This window comes from Gopherus flavomarginatus, chromosome 5, assembly GCF_025201925.1.
Source record: "Gopherus flavomarginatus isolate rGopFla2 chromosome 5, rGopFla2.mat.asm, whole genome shotgun sequence".
Taxonomy (NCBI): Eukaryota; Metazoa; Chordata; order Testudines; family Testudinidae; genus Gopherus; species Gopherus flavomarginatus.
Window position 1 is genome coordinate 50,497,519 of NC_066621.1, and position 17,190 is coordinate 50,514,708.

Here is a 17,190-nt window from a genome sequence, read left to right on the forward strand (position 1 = left end):
GTAGGAGTGCTCATTGGCAGCAACTGGGTAGGGTCAGATAGACTCACCACTACAATGAAGCAAAAGAATTGGAGCCCTGGCTAGTTCAGCTGGAGCCCTGCTGATAGGGGCCATGAATGACTCAGGCCTCACTCTATCACAGCTGTAGTCTGAGACCCTGTGGAAGCCTGAGTCTGGCAGGGCTGCTGGGCTGGTGTTCTGCTGTGCTGAAGTTAGACAGGTTGGGTCTCTGACATGGCTTGTCCCTCTCACGCCAAGATCAGCATGGTGCTGAAAGAGGTGAGAAGGGGAGGAGTGGATCCTGCGTGAAAATTCATGTTATTACCAGGGTAGGAATGTTGCTGCGGCCTTATCATTTCCTCTGGGATCCAAGAGGTTGCTCTGCTGACAGAGGGTTTATTAGCTGGAGGCTGGGACATTCTGGGAGAAGCCAAGCCAGGATTTTCTTCTGTGCAAGGGAGGAAGGAAACAGCACAGAGCACAGCTGGAGCCCTGCTGAGTGATAGTGCTGGGTACCCTCCTCCGACATTCTCTGCACCGTTGTAGCAAGAGAACAGCTTGGCACAGGAATTCTGATTAAAATATAACTACTCGGCTGATTAAGAAACCATGTCAAGGTCTGCTCTGTGTAGGTCTCTATCCCTGGGAGTGCAGGGGCCCACAAACCTGGATTTGGATTTCTCACAGTATTGGGAAACCTTTCAGCTGCAGGGCCTGGGATTTCCAAGAACTGGATCATTGTTATATATAATATTTGTCATTCTTTCAATGTTACTGCAGGGGGCAGAACTAACAGAGCTGAGGGCAGAAATCCTTCCTTTGGCCCAGATTATGGAACGAATCCCTGCTCTGCACAGCACTTAAGCATGTTCTGAAATCCCTTTTAAGTGCATTTGCTTAAGTCCTTTCCTGAATCAGGACCATCACGTACAGAACAGCTATGCAGCACACTTCCCCTATGCTGCCCTGTCAAGGTGCTTCAACTCTGACCTAGGGGTTAGAAGGTGATTTGGTTTCCCAGGCCATCCAATGCTAGATCTTTTTGTTGAGCCTGCCAGAAAGGCCATCAGTTGCCATGATATCAGTGTGATAAGAGTAGCTGCCCCCTGGACGGGGATCCATACAGTCTTTTCACATGCCCTTTTCAGTCACTGCCAGCTGAGGCTGGATGACACACAGGAAAATGACCAGATGATCAAACCGAGAAAGCAGGACATCTATCCTGCAGCAGGCGTGGGCAGGCTGTGGGGCAATACCTATCGCATAAGTGGCACCAGGTGCTGGAGGGAGAATTTCCCTGCAGTGGGGATTTCTAAGCGGCACCCCTGCTGAGACAGTGTGAGTCATGCTGTTGAGCATCCTGTGGGATACTAGAGCCGGTGGGAAACCAGAATTTCTGTCCCATGGGAAATTCCAGCATTTTGCGGGGAGCGGAGGGAGGGGGAATTCCAGATGGGAAATAAAAGCTGAAATATTGAAATTTCAAACAGAATGAAAATTTTGAAAAATTTAAATTTGGGACCATTCAAATGGTTTGTTTTAATAAAGTCAAAATGTTTCATTTTGACCATATTCATGCTGATTTTCATATTATAGTAAAATATTACCTGTAACATATTAAATATAATGTAATAGTGAAGTCAATATTTAGTATAAAGGTCAGCATGAAATGACTTGCAATGATAGCCAAAAAGAAACATTTTGACTTTATTGAAACAAAATGAAAAATGATTTGTTCTGACTTTTTTCCCATTGAAAATTTCATTGAAATGGACTCATCGCCATGAAATGTTTTGATTTTGACAAAACTGCACTTTTTTTTTGGATGGAAAACAGTTCCATGGAATACATTTTGACCAGCTTTATGGGATAGCTAGGTATCCTGTTTTAGTTTCAAATTTCTGGTACAATCCATTGGAAAAATGGGACTGCCTTGGAAAGAATAGAACATATTGTCACTTCATATGTGAAAGACTAGATAAATTCAAAAAAAGAACTAGATAAGTTCATTGAGGATAGGTCCATCAATGGCTATTAGCCAGGTTGGGCAGGAATGGTGTCCCTAGCCTCTGTTTGCCAGAAACTGGGAATGAGGGACAGGGGATGGATCACTTGATGATTACCTGTTCTGTTCATTCCCTCTGGGGCACCTGGCACTGGCCGCTGTCAGAAGACAGGATACTGGGCTAGATGGACCTTTGGTCTGACCCAGTAGGGCTGTTCTTATGACTCTATCATACACATTTTGTTACCCATCCCCTAAGAAGCAATCCAGTCCTCTCATACATGGCCTGATTCTGCAATCCTACTTTCTCATGTTCTGTAGCACTTATACAAGTTGTCTCCTTGGCTTCCAGGCATGCTGCTAAGGTAAATAAGTGCTCCTGGCTTGGCAGGAGTGAAGCTCACAGAATGGGGCCCACCCAGTGCTGTGTTTTTATCCTGAGATTCCGGGACGTTTTCCCTTCATTTGCTTCTCTTGGAACTGGCTGCCTGCATTAAGAATGCATTTCCCTTCTGGTTGACAGGCTGACAGCACAGTGGAGTGTGGAGGATGAGGAGGAGGCAGCGAGAGAGCGGCGTAGAAGGGAACGGGAGAAACAGCAGCGGTCCCAGGCAGAAGATGGTTTGAACAACACCAACTCCTTCTCAGAGAGTGGGCTGTCAGCCCAGGAAAACCAGTAAGAAGAGCTTGAGTGTAGAACACTCTTCAAACAAGCACCATCCTAGTGTAAAAAATCCTCACTGTATGCTAGTGCTTGTGTTACCCAGACCCACTCACTGTGCTGTTCTGTTCTGTCCCTGTCTAGTGTTGTCTGGGTCACATCTAAAAGTTGATGTGATTGGTAAAGCCTTGGCTGGCAAAGGAGGGTTTTTTAGATTGATGCTTGTGCTTTAAAATTCAGAGGTCCCAGGTTCTATCCCTTCTGCCAACAACCCTTTTAGGGAGACAGTTTTTCATTTTCCTATGAGATAAAAATGCCAGGGGCTAGGAGTTTAAATGCAGAGAGTTCAATAAGGGTTAAACTGATGTATAAGACCCCAATTCAGCAAAGTGTTTAAACACATGGTTAACTTTAAGGATATGCATAGTTCTGTTGAAGTCTACAGAACTTGTTTAAGCATATTAAGTGTTTTGTAGGATCAGGGCAAGTTAGACAAGAAGTGGAGCTGATTGAAAAAAATTGTGAGAATTTTTCATTTGAATTTTTAAAAAGTGTCAACCAGATCTGTAAGGCCCTGATCCTGCTACCACTTATACATGTGTTTAACTTCACCACTGATGGTTAAGCATGTGCATAAGTGATTGTAGGATCAGGGCTAAGGCACAAAAGCAGCAAACAAAATTATGGGGCAAACAAATCAAAATTTGTTTGTGAAAAATAATTAAAGGAAAACATCTGCATTTATTCATGAAAACAATTTTTTTTCATGAAAAAATGCAGAATTTTTCATGAAAAGAATTCAAATTTTTTCAGGATTTAAAAAAAATTTATGAAGATTTTTATTTTCAAATTCATGTGAAAATGTTTCCTTTCTTTGTGAAAAGCATTTCATCAATATTTCAAAAATGTAAATATTTCTGCCAGCTCTAAAAAGAAATGTATTTCATTAAAAATGTAAGATGTGCTATACAATATTAATTGAGAGCATTTCTAGACCACCTTTTATACCAGGATCACAAAACACTTTACAAACATTCATTAACAAAGTCTCAGATCATATTGCTGAGGCAGATATCCCTATTTTACAGCTGTCTAGAGGCCCAGCAAAATTAAGTGACTTGCACAAAGCATCAAAGCAGAAGTTACAGTGAAAAAATAGCAGCCCCCAATAATGCAAACACAGAGGCCCTGCCCTGCAAAAACTTGCATACATGCTTAACTTTATGCCCCATGAATGGTCCCATTTACACCAAGGGGAACTATTCACAATGTATAAAAGTTAAGCACCTGCGTAAGCCTATACAGGAGTGGGCCTGTGTTTAGCTTTAATAGTCCCACTGAAAAGAGTGAAAAAGGCACAGAAAAACAGGGAAGAGAAGGGAAGAATAGAGAAAAAAGATGTGTGGAGGGTGGCAACTTTTTGAGGGAGTAATTACAGAAAATGTGTTTGATCCATTTGTCATATATGATACAGTGGGGGGTTGAGAGTTTCTGGCAATATACAAATAAATAGGAACAAAATTCCCAGCTGTATTAAGAAAGGGCTCAGAGGGGAGACCTGCCCTTCCCAGATGTGTCGTTTGGCTCATGGTCATTCTCTTTCTGTTGATAGACAGGGATTCATTGCACAGTATAAACTTCCATTGATTTTACTGGGAGTTTTAGGTGTGCTAGAAAAAGAGGAATGAATCAGGCTCAAAGCCAAAATGTTGTAACCTAAATGTTTAAATTTAGGAACCTGGAACCTAAATAAAAGTGGCCTGCTTGTCAGAGATGCCGAGCACCTACCAGTTTTTGTTGCCTTCAGTGGGCTTTGCTGGTGCTGAGAATTTTCTGAAAAATCAGGACACTTTTATTTAGGCTCCTAAATATGGACTTAGGAGCCTAATTGTAGGCAGGCATGTTTGGAGATTTTTGGCCAGAGTGACCAAAGATCCAAGTAGCAGATTAAAAGGTTGTTGATAAACTTCTGCCCACAAGGAAGGAGGAGAAAGGGTCATGCAGAGAGGTCTGAGGCATGATTTACACTTTAAAATAAATAACCCCAGTGCAGGAGAACTAGCCTCACTCTTTGAGGATGGGGAAAAGATTAGGAAGCTTGTGGGCATCTTTCCACCGGGGCCAAAAGAGACCAAAGTAACTCATGCTAGGATTTTGTGACTCTTTGTGCCACTTTGATGGGCAGACCACATAGAAAGGTTTATGAGCTTGGTACTAGAGGTGAGCTAGTCCCTTAGCTCAGGCAGTGAAGTTTGTGGGTTGTTTTTTTTTGAAAAGATCCAAAGGTCCTGGGTTCAATCCCCCATACAAAAACACATGCTAATATTTGTAGATGGAGTATTGAGGGTTAGGGAGAATGCTGGGAAACCTATAGGTATCATTTAGGCAGGGATGAGCCTGGACCCAAATCCCACATCCAGATGCCCCAGAACAATGGAGAGGTTTGATAGTAAAATCCATCCTTTCTCAAAACCTGCCTGCTGGCCATCTTGACTCCTGGCTTTTATGGATGAGCCTTAACCAGCCTCTTTGCTTTGTTATACGCTCACACCGATAGCACTGAGCTATTGTGCCTCACTCTAAAATCGCGTTTTCTTCTCTCCAGCCTCTTCTGAAGCTGCTGACGGCCACCTGGGCTGGTTTGCTGAGCTGGGGTCAGCCTGCCATTAATCTTCCATAAGTCTTTGCTTTCTCTTGTGTAAACACCACGCCTCCATACAGTGACTCACCCCATTCATGCAACTCATCTTTGTGTAAACATCGTTTACTTGGGGGGAGGGACTTTGCACAGCCCCAAAGAAAATCTGGGTTACATTTCCCCCTCCTCCTCCGCCACCCCAGACAGCTGTGGTGGCTTCCCTGTAGGTCTGGATGCTGGAGTGGTGCCAAGCCATTTAGTATTGAAATGCTGGAGCGGTGTTATGCCAGCCCCACTCTCACCCCTTTAATTTCTCCTCCCGGGTGATCTTGAGTTCTGAGGAGAGTAAGGGGGAGACTAGGCTGTGAAATCAAAATTACCCCAAACTCCAGCCCAGTGGCATCTATCCTTTGCAGCCTGAGCGCTGGGGTGGTATTTCAGAAAGGTCAAGGGGCTGCAGACGGGACATCGAGGCAGATTCTTGAGCATCGCAGAGGGAATGGGGACCACCTACCAGTCCCCTGCTGGGGATTTGCCATGGAGCTTAATGCTCTCTCTGTCCCTGGTAAAAGGAGGTCCTTGGGTCAGGGAATGACTAGAGTGGACTGTGCTCTGGCTACCCCTAACTGGTGTATGGCCTTTATCTATGCCTTTAAGGGCTGAGCTTCCCACCCAAGGATCGCTCTTCCCCCAGGCCCTGACCGGGGATTAGAAAGACCTGGAATCTTTTCCTGACTCTGCCACAGAGTTCACTGTGTGTCCTGGGCAAGTCTCTTCTCCTGTCTGTGCTTCAGCTGGTCATTGGTAAAACAGGAATCATACTTCCTACCCTGTCTATTCAGATTGTTAGATTTTTGTGGCAGAGACTCTCTTACTATTTGTGTGAATAGAGTCGAGCACGGTATCTCGCTCGGGGCCTCTGGCAACTACAGGAATAGTAAATCCTAATCTACTTTCACCTGTGACATCACAGATTGTCATTGTATCACTTAGTCAATATGGGAAGGTTCAATGGGAAAACATCATGAAGAACCCTGAAAGATATCCTTGGCTTCTCCACTGGCTGACCATCTGATTTGGGACAGGAGGAAATGCCAACCCAGTTACTGAAGATCCTTGTATTACTAGGGTCCTTCTGGAGATATAGGGCATTGTGGATACTTAAATCTGGGCCTGTCTGTTGTCAGCTGTCACAAGGCTTGTGATAGCTGATTTTTCCCCCCAAAGACTCAGCTGCTGGAGTCACATGAATAGGAGAATCTCAGCTTTCATTATTTTTAAAAAGTAAGTTTCTGGCCCTCGTGGTTGCAGAGAAAAGCTGGAAAATGTATGTGGTCCAAATGCTCCTTAAGGCTCCGAACTCAGAGAACAAACAAGACCCCCCCACCACACATTTATCTATTAAAAAAATCTCATTGGTTTTAAGCCAATCTCACAATTTCTCAAGGCCCAACCCGTGATTTTTTTAACATTTGAGGTTGGCCATCCTTTATCTCGGGCATCTCACTTGAAGTCACCACAAGCCTAGATGGTGAAGGAGAAAGGGAGAGGCAATGACAGTAAAATGGCCCAAAGTTGCTCTGCAGCAGGCAGCCATGTGATCTGGAGGAGCCAATCCTCCTTCTGATCACCTGACACTCAGCTGTGCCCTGGGCTTTTTTTGTGTCTTTGTGTCAAATCACAGCCATTGGGTTGCATCAGAGCTTTGGAATGTGGTCTGTATGCGCCGTGCTGGTAGGGTGATGAAGCTCTGCAGGCTCTTGGCAGTTGGATAGAAGTTCTTCTTCACCGCTTTTCTTTCCTGTTTGGTGACTGAACAGAGAGTTTTCCCCTCACCAGTGGAAGGATAGGAGATCTTTCCAGAAGTTAAGCTCCTTTTGGTCCCCCCCGCCCCTCCCCACAGGGCTTTTTAAGGAGCAGAGGGATGAACACTTGGCCATGCCAAACTACGCTGGCGTGTGCCAGCTCAGCAATTGCCAGTGGGTGGCATGGCATGGGAGGGACGAGACTGCCAACATGTGTGTTTTCAGGAGCACTATAAAGTGCAGGTATGAATCCGATTGGGAAAGTGACACTGGGAAAAGGACACCTATTCACTGCCAATACCTGCTGCCTTCGGGGCACATCCAGTTCTCAGTGGAGTCAATGACAAAATTCCCCTTGGTTTTTTTAGCACCAAGGCTCTACCCTCCTAGATCCATATCTGCTTACTTTGCTGGGGTAAGAGCAAGTTTGTTAAACTGCTGCCAGCCATGAAGAGTCCAGGAAGACACAAAAGAGCAAAGCCAGATTGTGTTCTGCCTCACACATCATCAATAACAGTTGCTGTCTAGAAACCGATCCCAGAACCCTTATTGCTGGCAATGAGGCATGAAGCAGAAGGCACATAGGTAGGTTTGCATTAGGGTGACCAGATGCCCCGATTCTATAGGGACAGTCCTGATTTTTGTGTCTTTTTCTTATATAGGCTCCTATTATCCCCCACCCCCGTCCCGATTTTTCACACTTGCTGTCTGGTCACCCTAGTTTGCATTGACAGATGGGGACCAGTGTATCTGAGCCACTTGTCTGCCCTCCCTCCATTAACACAGATCCACACACCTTATCATCTGTAATGCATTTAACCTCCCAACACCCTTGTGAGGGAGAGCAGTGCTATTATCCCCATTTTACAGATGGGGAACCAAGGCACAGAGATATTAAGTGTCTTACCCAAGGCCACACAGGAACTCTGTGGCAGAGCATTGGATTGACCCCCCAAGTCCCAGGTTGGAGCCCTAACCACTGAACCATCCTTCCTCTCTCACTCATCCATTGCTGTGCATCTGCGTTGTGATTTACACCACTGCCAAGTGGGTGCAAAGTGCTTTCATTCTCATTTGGGAGTGTTTTGCACCCACTTGGCACTAGTGTAAATGGCATACCCAAGCTGCAGGGCAAACATGAATGGGACCCTGGGTTCCTAAATGCATTTAATAAGATTTTGCACCAGAGTCTCTGGTCTGGCCAAACTGTGCTCAGTGCGGGACTAGAGGAAGGGGTGAAGGCACTGGTGGCTGAAGGCAGCTCTAGCTTATGCCGGGATTTCCTGTGGCCTCACGAGGACATCTGAGGAGCCAGGAATCAGTAGGAGCACAGAGGACAGGTGTCACGGGGTCCCCGGGCGATGCTCTGGAACTGCTCCCCACAAAGCCAGTCAGGACTTTGGGGAGCCTCCTCTCCCATGGAGCAGACTGTCTTCAGGGCAAGAAGCTCACATGTCTTCACCTCCTGGATCTGACCTAGGAGCATTCAGCATATGCCCCTCCCTGCGCTTCCCACAGGGAGTCTGCCCAGGCGGGGTCCTAGGGAAGCGAGAGGGTCCTGCATGCACCCCCAACTTCGCAGTCAGATGTGACTCTCAGCCAGCCAGTAAAACATGTTTATTAGATGACAGAAACATGGTCTAAAACAAAGCTTGTAGGTACATAGAACGGGATCCCTCAGCCGGGTTCATTCTGGGGCCCAGCGAGCCAGACAACCCCGTCTGCCCTCACTTCCCGTCCCCAGTCAGCTTCCAACTGAAACCCCCTCCAGCCCCTCCTTTCTGGCCTTTGTCTCTTTCCCAGACCAGGAGGTCACCTGATCTCTTTGTTCACTTTTAGCTATTCCCTTGCAAGGGGGGAAGGGCCCTGGCCATTTGTTGCTAGGAGACAGATTGTTGGCCATTTATGCACACTGGAGACTTAAGAAATGCATAGGAGAAACTGAGGCACTCACACAGTATTCAGAGGAAACATTAAGAACAGTCCCACTTCATCACAACAGGTCACTGTCTCTTTTGCCCCAGGAATGGAGGTGAGGTGGAGTTGCTGTGTTGTTCAGGGGATTCCCCTTATACCAGGAAAATTCCTAAGTGGCTGCTCTGTGGTGTTTTCCTAAGTGGTTTAGGCTGCTTTGTGACCTCTCCTTTAATGGAGAATGAGGACGGATGGGATTCTAGAAACTAGGCCCTTATTGATATCAGAGGAGCTACTAGAGGAAGGTTATGATAGCTAGGTTACTGCAAAGGGAAGGACCATGACCAGCATGGGGTTCATTGGTACCAACTTTGATCCTTTGCAGTTCCACTGTTCTAATCTTTCTCCTGCTGTGTTTCAGGTTTGACTTTAAGCCTTCAGGGACCTCAGAGCTGGAAGAGGATGAGGGGTTCAGCGACTGGTCTCAGAAGCTCGAGCAGCGCAAACAGAGGTGGGCTGCAGAGGGGACACAAGAGGGGGAGCGAACATCCCCCAGGGAATGGACACAGGCCCAGGAAGCAGAACCTACTTGCAGAGAAGAAAGGTACAGCAGTGAAGGAGCTCCTCCAAAGGAGGTTGCATCTTTCTGAGGGCAAGCCCAGAGCATAGCCAGGTGGGGAGATGGGAGCAGGAGGGTTTGGGCTGAGCTATGTCTGCAGGAAGAACTAGTTTGATAACTCAGAGACTAACACTCAACTCACAATAATTTATGCTATTGTGGAGAGACAAACTCAGATCCCAATGCCCCCAAACTCTGGTCATGTTTGGAGTCAGATGGAGCTTTCCACAGCTCTCGGGCAGATTCTGTGCTGTAATGTACCTCCAGAAGGCACAGCACAGAAGGTTAAGCCAAGGCCAGTGAGGACAAAGTTGGCTTTAAGCCACTTCTATGCCCTCCTGAGTCTAAGCGGCTGCAGGGGCTGAAATGACCTCCAGCATAATTTAGGCAGCCCAAGGAGCTGTTCTAAATTATGGCAGTCTCCTAGCACTGCCTCTGGCTTGTGGTGCCAGCCAGAATGGTGCGGGTTATCATCCCCCACATCCTTGTCAGAGCATCTTCCCCAGCAGTGGACTTCTCAAGAAAGAGTGGGCAACATAGGACTATTGTATGCGGCCGAATACAGCACTTGTGTAATGCCCACAGACCATAGTCATCAGCAGGTAGGGTTGAACCTGGGATCTCAGGACATGAGCCACTGCTGCATGAGCTAAAAGCCATATGGCCCTTAGCGAAGACTGTAGTGCAGACTCATTAATCTCCCTCTCTCTCTAAGTGGTCTTAGTGCCACTAGATAGGACAGAACACCACACCCAGGTTTGTGGGTTACACTTGTGCCTGGGGAATTCTTCAAAAGGCACTTGCAGACTGTTTATTGTCACTGTACTCTCTCAGAGATAGTTCCTCCCTCCCCTATTGAGAGGGCAGGTCTTTAGCTATAGCTGGACCTAGGCCCACCAGTCTCAGTATCAGCAATAGGTTAAATCCCCAAATCCCTCACTTTGCTTCTGGTCCCTATCCCCTTGCTGAGCTGACCCCTGGATCCAAACCCTTCCCTGGAGTACAGCTGATATCTGGATCTGAACATCCTGTCTGAGCCTCATTGTTAGTCTGATGTTACTGGGATTTTTGTCTTAAAATCTCTTAGTCCCTTTTTATCCAGAAGGGTGAAAAGTTGCATAATTAACATTGCATCAAAAGCAGACAGAAATATAGCTTTCCTTGTCTCTCTAGCTGTATTTCTTTTTAAACATCTTAGCTAAATAAAATTTAAAGTGACATCTCCTCCCTCCTCTTTAAGGCCCTAATCCTACAAACACTCACTCATGCTTAACTTTTTATATAGCACTCATCCCATTGTCTTCAATCATACTTGCAGGACTAGGGCCTCCATTATGAAGGAACCCATTTCCCCCCAACTCTCCCTTCTCTCTTTCTTCTCCTGTGAAGATTTCTTGCTGGAAGAGGCTCACTCTTCTGTGTGTATGTGAGAGAGAGAGCAGGCATACATCTGCTTTGCCTTTAACAGAGAGGATTTTCTATCTTTGTTGAACAGAAATGTTGCACCTTATTTGCCTGCTCCTTCCCGGCAACACTCTGTTAAAAAAAATTAAAATGCAACTTTGTTTCTTGCTTGACAAACACAAGCTGTGTGGTGTGAGGTGAGGCTGCTCTGTAGTAGCTGGAAGAGGGAAAATTGCAAACACTTGTGGCAGGTGAGGCTTAGTGAAGGGAGTTGCCAAGCAGCTGGAAAACATTTAAATCCAGGCACTGGAGCTCATGCAATTTTTACTGGGAGAGTGTTGAAGTGACGTAGCAAAGGGCCAACCTAGGTTATCACCAGCCTTCCTCTTTGTTTGACTCAATGTGGATGTGATTTATGGGAACCTGAGGAGGTCCCTCACAAACCTGTAGGAAATTTCATTTTGCTTCATATGTTGTGCTCCCTGAAAGCATCTCCTTTTCCACTCCTCCTGCTGATATTGTCACAGAGTAGGTGGAAGCCTTGTGTGAGCTTTCAGGTATGTCATGTGCTCCAGTTTCACCCTGTTCTTCCACAGTTGTCTGCTATCCCCATTGAAGGAATGTGACTGTAGTGGAGAGAACTTTTTCTATCTCATTCCTGAGCTGTGGCTAGGATCCCTCCCCTTGGGAGGAAGACAAGTGTTTTTTCATATTATGGACATATGCCACTGTAATGCGCTGGTGAGAAGGGAGAGTAGTGCCCTACTGAATGGAACTGTGACTTGTGTCATAGGCCCAGTACTGCTAGCTTCTAGCTTTGGTGTTGGGATTCTGTGCTCTTGGAGCTATAGGAACCAAACTTGATTCTTGCTGCAGCTGTGAAGTTCTGAATAGCCATGGCATGCAGCAGAGTGACTACTTGGCTGTGGGTTTGTTGTAAGACATTAGTGGTGGTGTCAAATTAGTTGTCTTTTATATTCCAGTACTCTGTATGTTGGTTATATTCCATATGTCAGATGTGTAGGGCTTTAATTCTAAAACAGGTCTGTGCTTTAGGGGTAGGCCTTATTGGCTGGGCTCGCTCTATCCAGAACAGGTAGTTACCAGAGGCAGTAAAACATTCAGGGAATGTCTGTGCTGCAGTTAAACACCTGTGGCTGGCCTGTGTCAGCTGCCTTGGGTTTGGGCTGCAGGGCTATACAACTGCAGTGTAAAGATCTGGACTAGGGCTGGAGCCTGGGCTCTGGCACCCTCTTCACCATGGGGTCTCAGAATCTTTTTTTCTAGCCCAAGTCTGGATGTCTACACTGCAGATGTATAGCCCCATGAGCCTGAGTCAGCTACACAGGCAGTTCCGAGTGTTTAATTGCAGTATAGAGAGGCTGCTATGAGAACAACCACAGAGTAAGATGGGTGGCTATTTGCTATTTCAGCTAACATGTTAAACCTGGGTCTGCCTAGGGGTGTCAGTAGGGAGGACAGTTCTGCTGCTGTAGAGTGACATGTATCTTTCCCCACTGCTGAAAGTTGGGTGGGAGGTGGTGACTGTTGTAGGAGGGCAGCAGAGTCAGCATTTGCTGCTGTTTCAGTAGAGGTCACCATGAAACTAGAGAACCTTTCAGCCCACTTCTTGCAGGGCCCATAGCTGCCATTTCAAGGTGTTTTAATAAATATGAAGTGGAGAAAACCTCTCCCCTGCCCACCTCCCTCTCTCCACAGCACTTACGCTTAAAATAAAATCCCATTGCAGAACTGCTGGCTTCTGACAAGTCTGGTTTTCACTAAGTGGCCATTAGCACTCATCCACAGCCTGCTCTGGGTGGGTCTGGGCTATACACTATCCTGCCTTTGAGTGTGGTTCTATGAAATACTCTGAGCCTGGTGCCACCCTTCTTTGTCATTGTTAATGTACTAGGAGGATTTATTCTTCAACATTGCTGACTGTGGAACCAATGAAATAATCTAGCTCCCAAAAAGTCTAGCTCGGGTTTTACCCAATGCTCTGTGCATGCGGGCACAAGACACTTTTGGAGCACGCAGCACTGCACCAAAGGTGTGATTATTGGGGTGCTGTTTTTCTCACCTTAATGTTGAGACTTGGGATATTAGTTAAAGGCTTCTGCTCACCTGAGGTATAGCGCTGACTACAAGACACTTTTTTCCTTGTGGAAATGGACTTTTCAGACACGTGTATGTTCATGCAGTTTCAAGCTTGGGAGTGTGACCTACTTCTAACAGGGTATTGAATAAACACCACCACTTACAACCGAGCATGCTTGTCAAGTGTACTACCAATGCTACCTGCGAACGTGTACTCCTTTAGCTCAAGGGGAAGAGGCCAGTGCTGTAGAATCTGGGTTGAATCATGCTGGTCACCTGTGTGTATGATGTGGTGGGATTCAAGGGTGCTAATGTAACCACATTATGCTGACTTTGTGGCCCCTGCACAGAGTGCTCTTCAAGAGCCACTGATAGATGCTGTGTCTGGGGTGTGAGTGTCCTGACTATTCTGCAGTGCCATAGTATCTAGTGACCTACTGCATCAGGGATGCAAGTTAAGGTACCCCTTGGAGTTGCTGTAATGTGTGTGTGATGGGGGGTGGGTGGGGAGGGTTAAGCCAGCCCCCAGCACTCTCAGGATCAAGGGATGCAAGCTGCCCCACCCCTGGCTCTATGCCAGCATAGGGGGTGACTTTGACCTCTGCTGTCAGTGCTCTCAAATAATTTTTGTGAGATTGTTTAATATCTTGGTGGTGGTGTAGCTGTGTTAGTCACAGGATATTAGAGATAAGGTAAGTGAGGTAATATCTCTTACTGGACCAACTTCTGTTTTATTGTAGTTCAAAAGCTTGTACCCTTGCGGAGCTTTCTATCAGGTCTGGGGAAGGAAGCAGTGTGTCTGACCTAAATACAAGTTAGCACAGACAGGGCTAGTGCAACCTATTAGGTGACCTAGGCGGTTGCCTAGGGTGCTAGGATTTGGAGGGTGGCATTTTCTTCGGCAGTGACCACGGCGGCTGGATCTTTGGCTGCCCCGGTCACCACCGGCATTTAGGCGGAGGGAGCTGGGGCAGGGAGGCATGGGGAGGGCTGCCTGCAGCAAGTAATGGGGCGGGGGGCAGCACTCAGGGGAACTCCCAGCCCCAGCTCACCCCTGCTGCGCCTCCTTCCCGAGCATGCCGTGGCTGCTTCAATTCTCCCGCCTCCCAGGCTTGCGGCCCCATATGGCTTTGGTGTGGGGTGGTAGATGACAACTATGGGTGTGCTGTTAGTGGTTTGTCTTTCCTGTCTTCAAGAAAGTTCTCCTGGGGTATTAGGGTGGCCCTTTTCATGATGCAATCTCTGGCAGAGTGTCCTTGTTTAGTGAATGAAGTGGTATTGTATCCATGTTGGTTCCAAGTAGGGTGACCAGATGTCCTGATATTTGGTGCTTTTTCTTGTATAGGCACCTATTACCCTCCATCCTCATCCTAATTTTTCATGCTTTCTGTCTGGTCATCGTAATTCTAAAACAAGGTGGGAAAGTGCCTCACCTGCCTTGTGTATCTTGTTTAGTGAAGGTGGTTTTAAGTGTGTTTAAGGTGTGTGTCTCAGGCTTTCTCTTTGGAGAAAATTCTGTGGTATTTGAGTGCCTGGCTGTAGATAACTTTGTGGGGAGGGCGGAGGTGTCTGGATTTGTGGAGGCAAATGTGGTGACTGGTGGATTTCTTGTATATTGTGATTTGATTAAGCTGATCATGGTGTCCAGGAAGTTGATGCTAGTATGGGAGCCTTCTAGGGAGAATTGTGGTGGAAATCTGAGGGATTTTAGATCTTCTTTCTGGAGGATGGAAAATATTGATGTATCTCAGGTATATTATTGATTCTGCAGTGCATTTGTCCAGAAATTCTTCCTTGAGGTGGCCCATGAAGATGTTACATATTGGGGAGCCATCCTGGCACCCATGGCTGTTCCAGTGGATTGGGCAAAGTGTGTGTTTAAATTGAAGTTGTTGTGGGTGAGGGTGAAATGGATGAGTTTGGCAATGTGTTTTGGGTGGATTTCTGAGTTTCGTGCATTATCTTGTGTGTATTTGAGGCAAGCAGTGATGCTATCATGTCCCAACTAATAATTAGCTCAGACACTCTGCCTCTTCCCCAGACCTGAAGAAGAGCTCTGTCACTTCAAAGCTTGTACCTTCCTCTGACAGATATTGGTCCAATAAAATATATTGTAGCTTTATCTAATATCCTCTTAGAGATTGGTCTCTATACAGAGACAGGAGCATTTGGGTTGCTTTCTGCCTGGTCAGTGGCTGACCTCACTGTCTTTCTCAAAACTTGAGCCAATGTAATGCTGGTGAATGGTGATGGTTTAGCAGACCTGGAGATCAAAGGCTTTTAGTCTCCTAGTAGGAACAGCATGGCATGAAGGGTGGCAGTGTCTGCTTCCCCCTCAGCCCTGACCTGGGAAGAGCTGGAGCATAGTTCTGTCTCTGCCTGACTAATCCTTGGCTTTTCTGTGGAGACCTGCCAACTGAGATGCTAGATGTGATGTGAACACTGCAGTCTAGAAAATGATTTCTGCTTGTACTGGCCTGAACTTAAACCAGTGCATGAGAGTGAAATGTGTTTCAAAGAGACTAGTTCTGAACATGACACATCCTGTCATGACTGTCCTACTACAGGACAAATCAGTGCACTTCCATTGGGTGGGGGGTTACTTTACAGATAGTGGCACTGCAGAAGCCTGTGGTTTTAAGGCTGTGCTGCAAACCTTACTTAGAGCGTAAGATCTGTGGGGCAGGGATCATCTCTTGTTCTGGGTTTTGCACAGTAGGAAGTGGTTCATGACTAGGACTCCTAGATACTATGGCAATACAAACGTAATGGTGAACATATTTTTAGATCTGAGCACTTTACAAATGCCAGTGAATTGAGCCTCTCAGCTTTGCTGTGAAGAGATCAAGTCTGGGTACTTAAATCCACTCCATTTTTGGTGGAAGAGAGTAGGCCCTGGTGGAAGCTGCTATATGAACAATTTCCCACCCCTCTGGAATCCCAGCAATTCTGGGGATGGGGGTCTCAGCTGTTCACAGCACCCTGTAGCCTTCTCCCCTGAAACCTGGTGTGTAGCTTTGGTATGTTATGGGAATGAGACGTGCAAAGAAGGATTGTCATCTCCCTTCAACCTGCTAGAGAAGTTCCAAAGTAGACCTGAGTTGTTAATTGACTTTTCTGGTGTGGCCGCCAAACTGAAAAACCAGGGGAAATGTTGTTTTGGTTCCAAAATTGTTTGGAATTTGTCAGCAAATTATAAAAGTTCATTACAGACCACCAAAGTGTGTGTATGTGTGTCTTCACCCCGCCTCTTTGCCTTCAGCCCATTGGTTAGGGCAAATGGGATATACGAGACATTGGGCTGTTGTGCACGGGGAACTTACAGTGGCAGTGAAAAACCCACACTCCTGGAGAGACGTGATATGCCGAACTAACCCAGGGTGACTGTGCTGGCTTGATGGAAGAATTGTTCTGTCAGCCTAGCTACTGCCCCTCGGGTGTGGATTAACTACAGCCAGGGGAGAATCCCTGAGCTGGAATTCCTGCTCTGGAGAGGGACTTGAGCTCAGACCTTTCTTCTTCTCTTCTTTCCTCTCCTCCCCGCACCTGCTGTGTCTCCAAACTGCCAGTCTGGAGGCTGTTATGGGTGGGTTGCTCTCAGTCTGTCCTGTTGAAGCTGTTCCACTTTATATTAATATCTATATAGTCACGGTGACAAAGAGTGAAGAGGAGTCTAGCCTGGTGATTAAAGCACTGAGCTGGGAGGTAGGAGATGTAGTCATTCAGATCTTCTCTCTGCCTGCCTGATTCAGAGGACGGGTTTGAATCCACATCTCCTACCTTAACTACCAGGTTGGAGAGAGGTACTCATGCTCTCTCCTGGGCACAATGAAGGAAAGATTGAGAGCCTGGGAATGTGCAGACACCTGTTGAGTTTGTTGTCCTGAAATGACCTTTTTTCCCTGGGTTGACTAAAATTGTATCTTTCACCAAGTAAGTTACTTGCCTGAAAAACCTCATCATGTCCTACTCCTCTGGGCTAGGAATAAGGTGACAATGGGCAGTGATTCTGGACCAGGCTGCTGATTCTGCTACAGAGACTCC

At 46.5% G+C, this 17,190-nt stretch overlaps 1 protein-coding gene across 3 annotated transcripts in view; it reads left to right on the forward strand.

Annotated features, from left to right (window-relative positions):
- Positions 1-17,190, forward strand: part of LSP1 (lymphocyte specific protein 1) — a 512,003-nt gene that overhangs the window by 464,576 nt on the left and 30,237 nt on the right. For 2 of the 3 annotated variants that reach the window (XM_050953725.1, XM_050953726.1), the window contains 2 exons: positions 2,529-2,681; positions 9,445-9,627. In XM_050953725.1, the coding sequence (XP_050809682.1) occupies positions 2,529-2,681; positions 9,445-9,627 (336 nt within the window). The remainder of the gene's footprint in view (positions 1-2,528; positions 2,682-9,444; positions 9,628-17,190) is intronic. The other variant, XM_050953727.1, reaches the window with a different exon arrangement.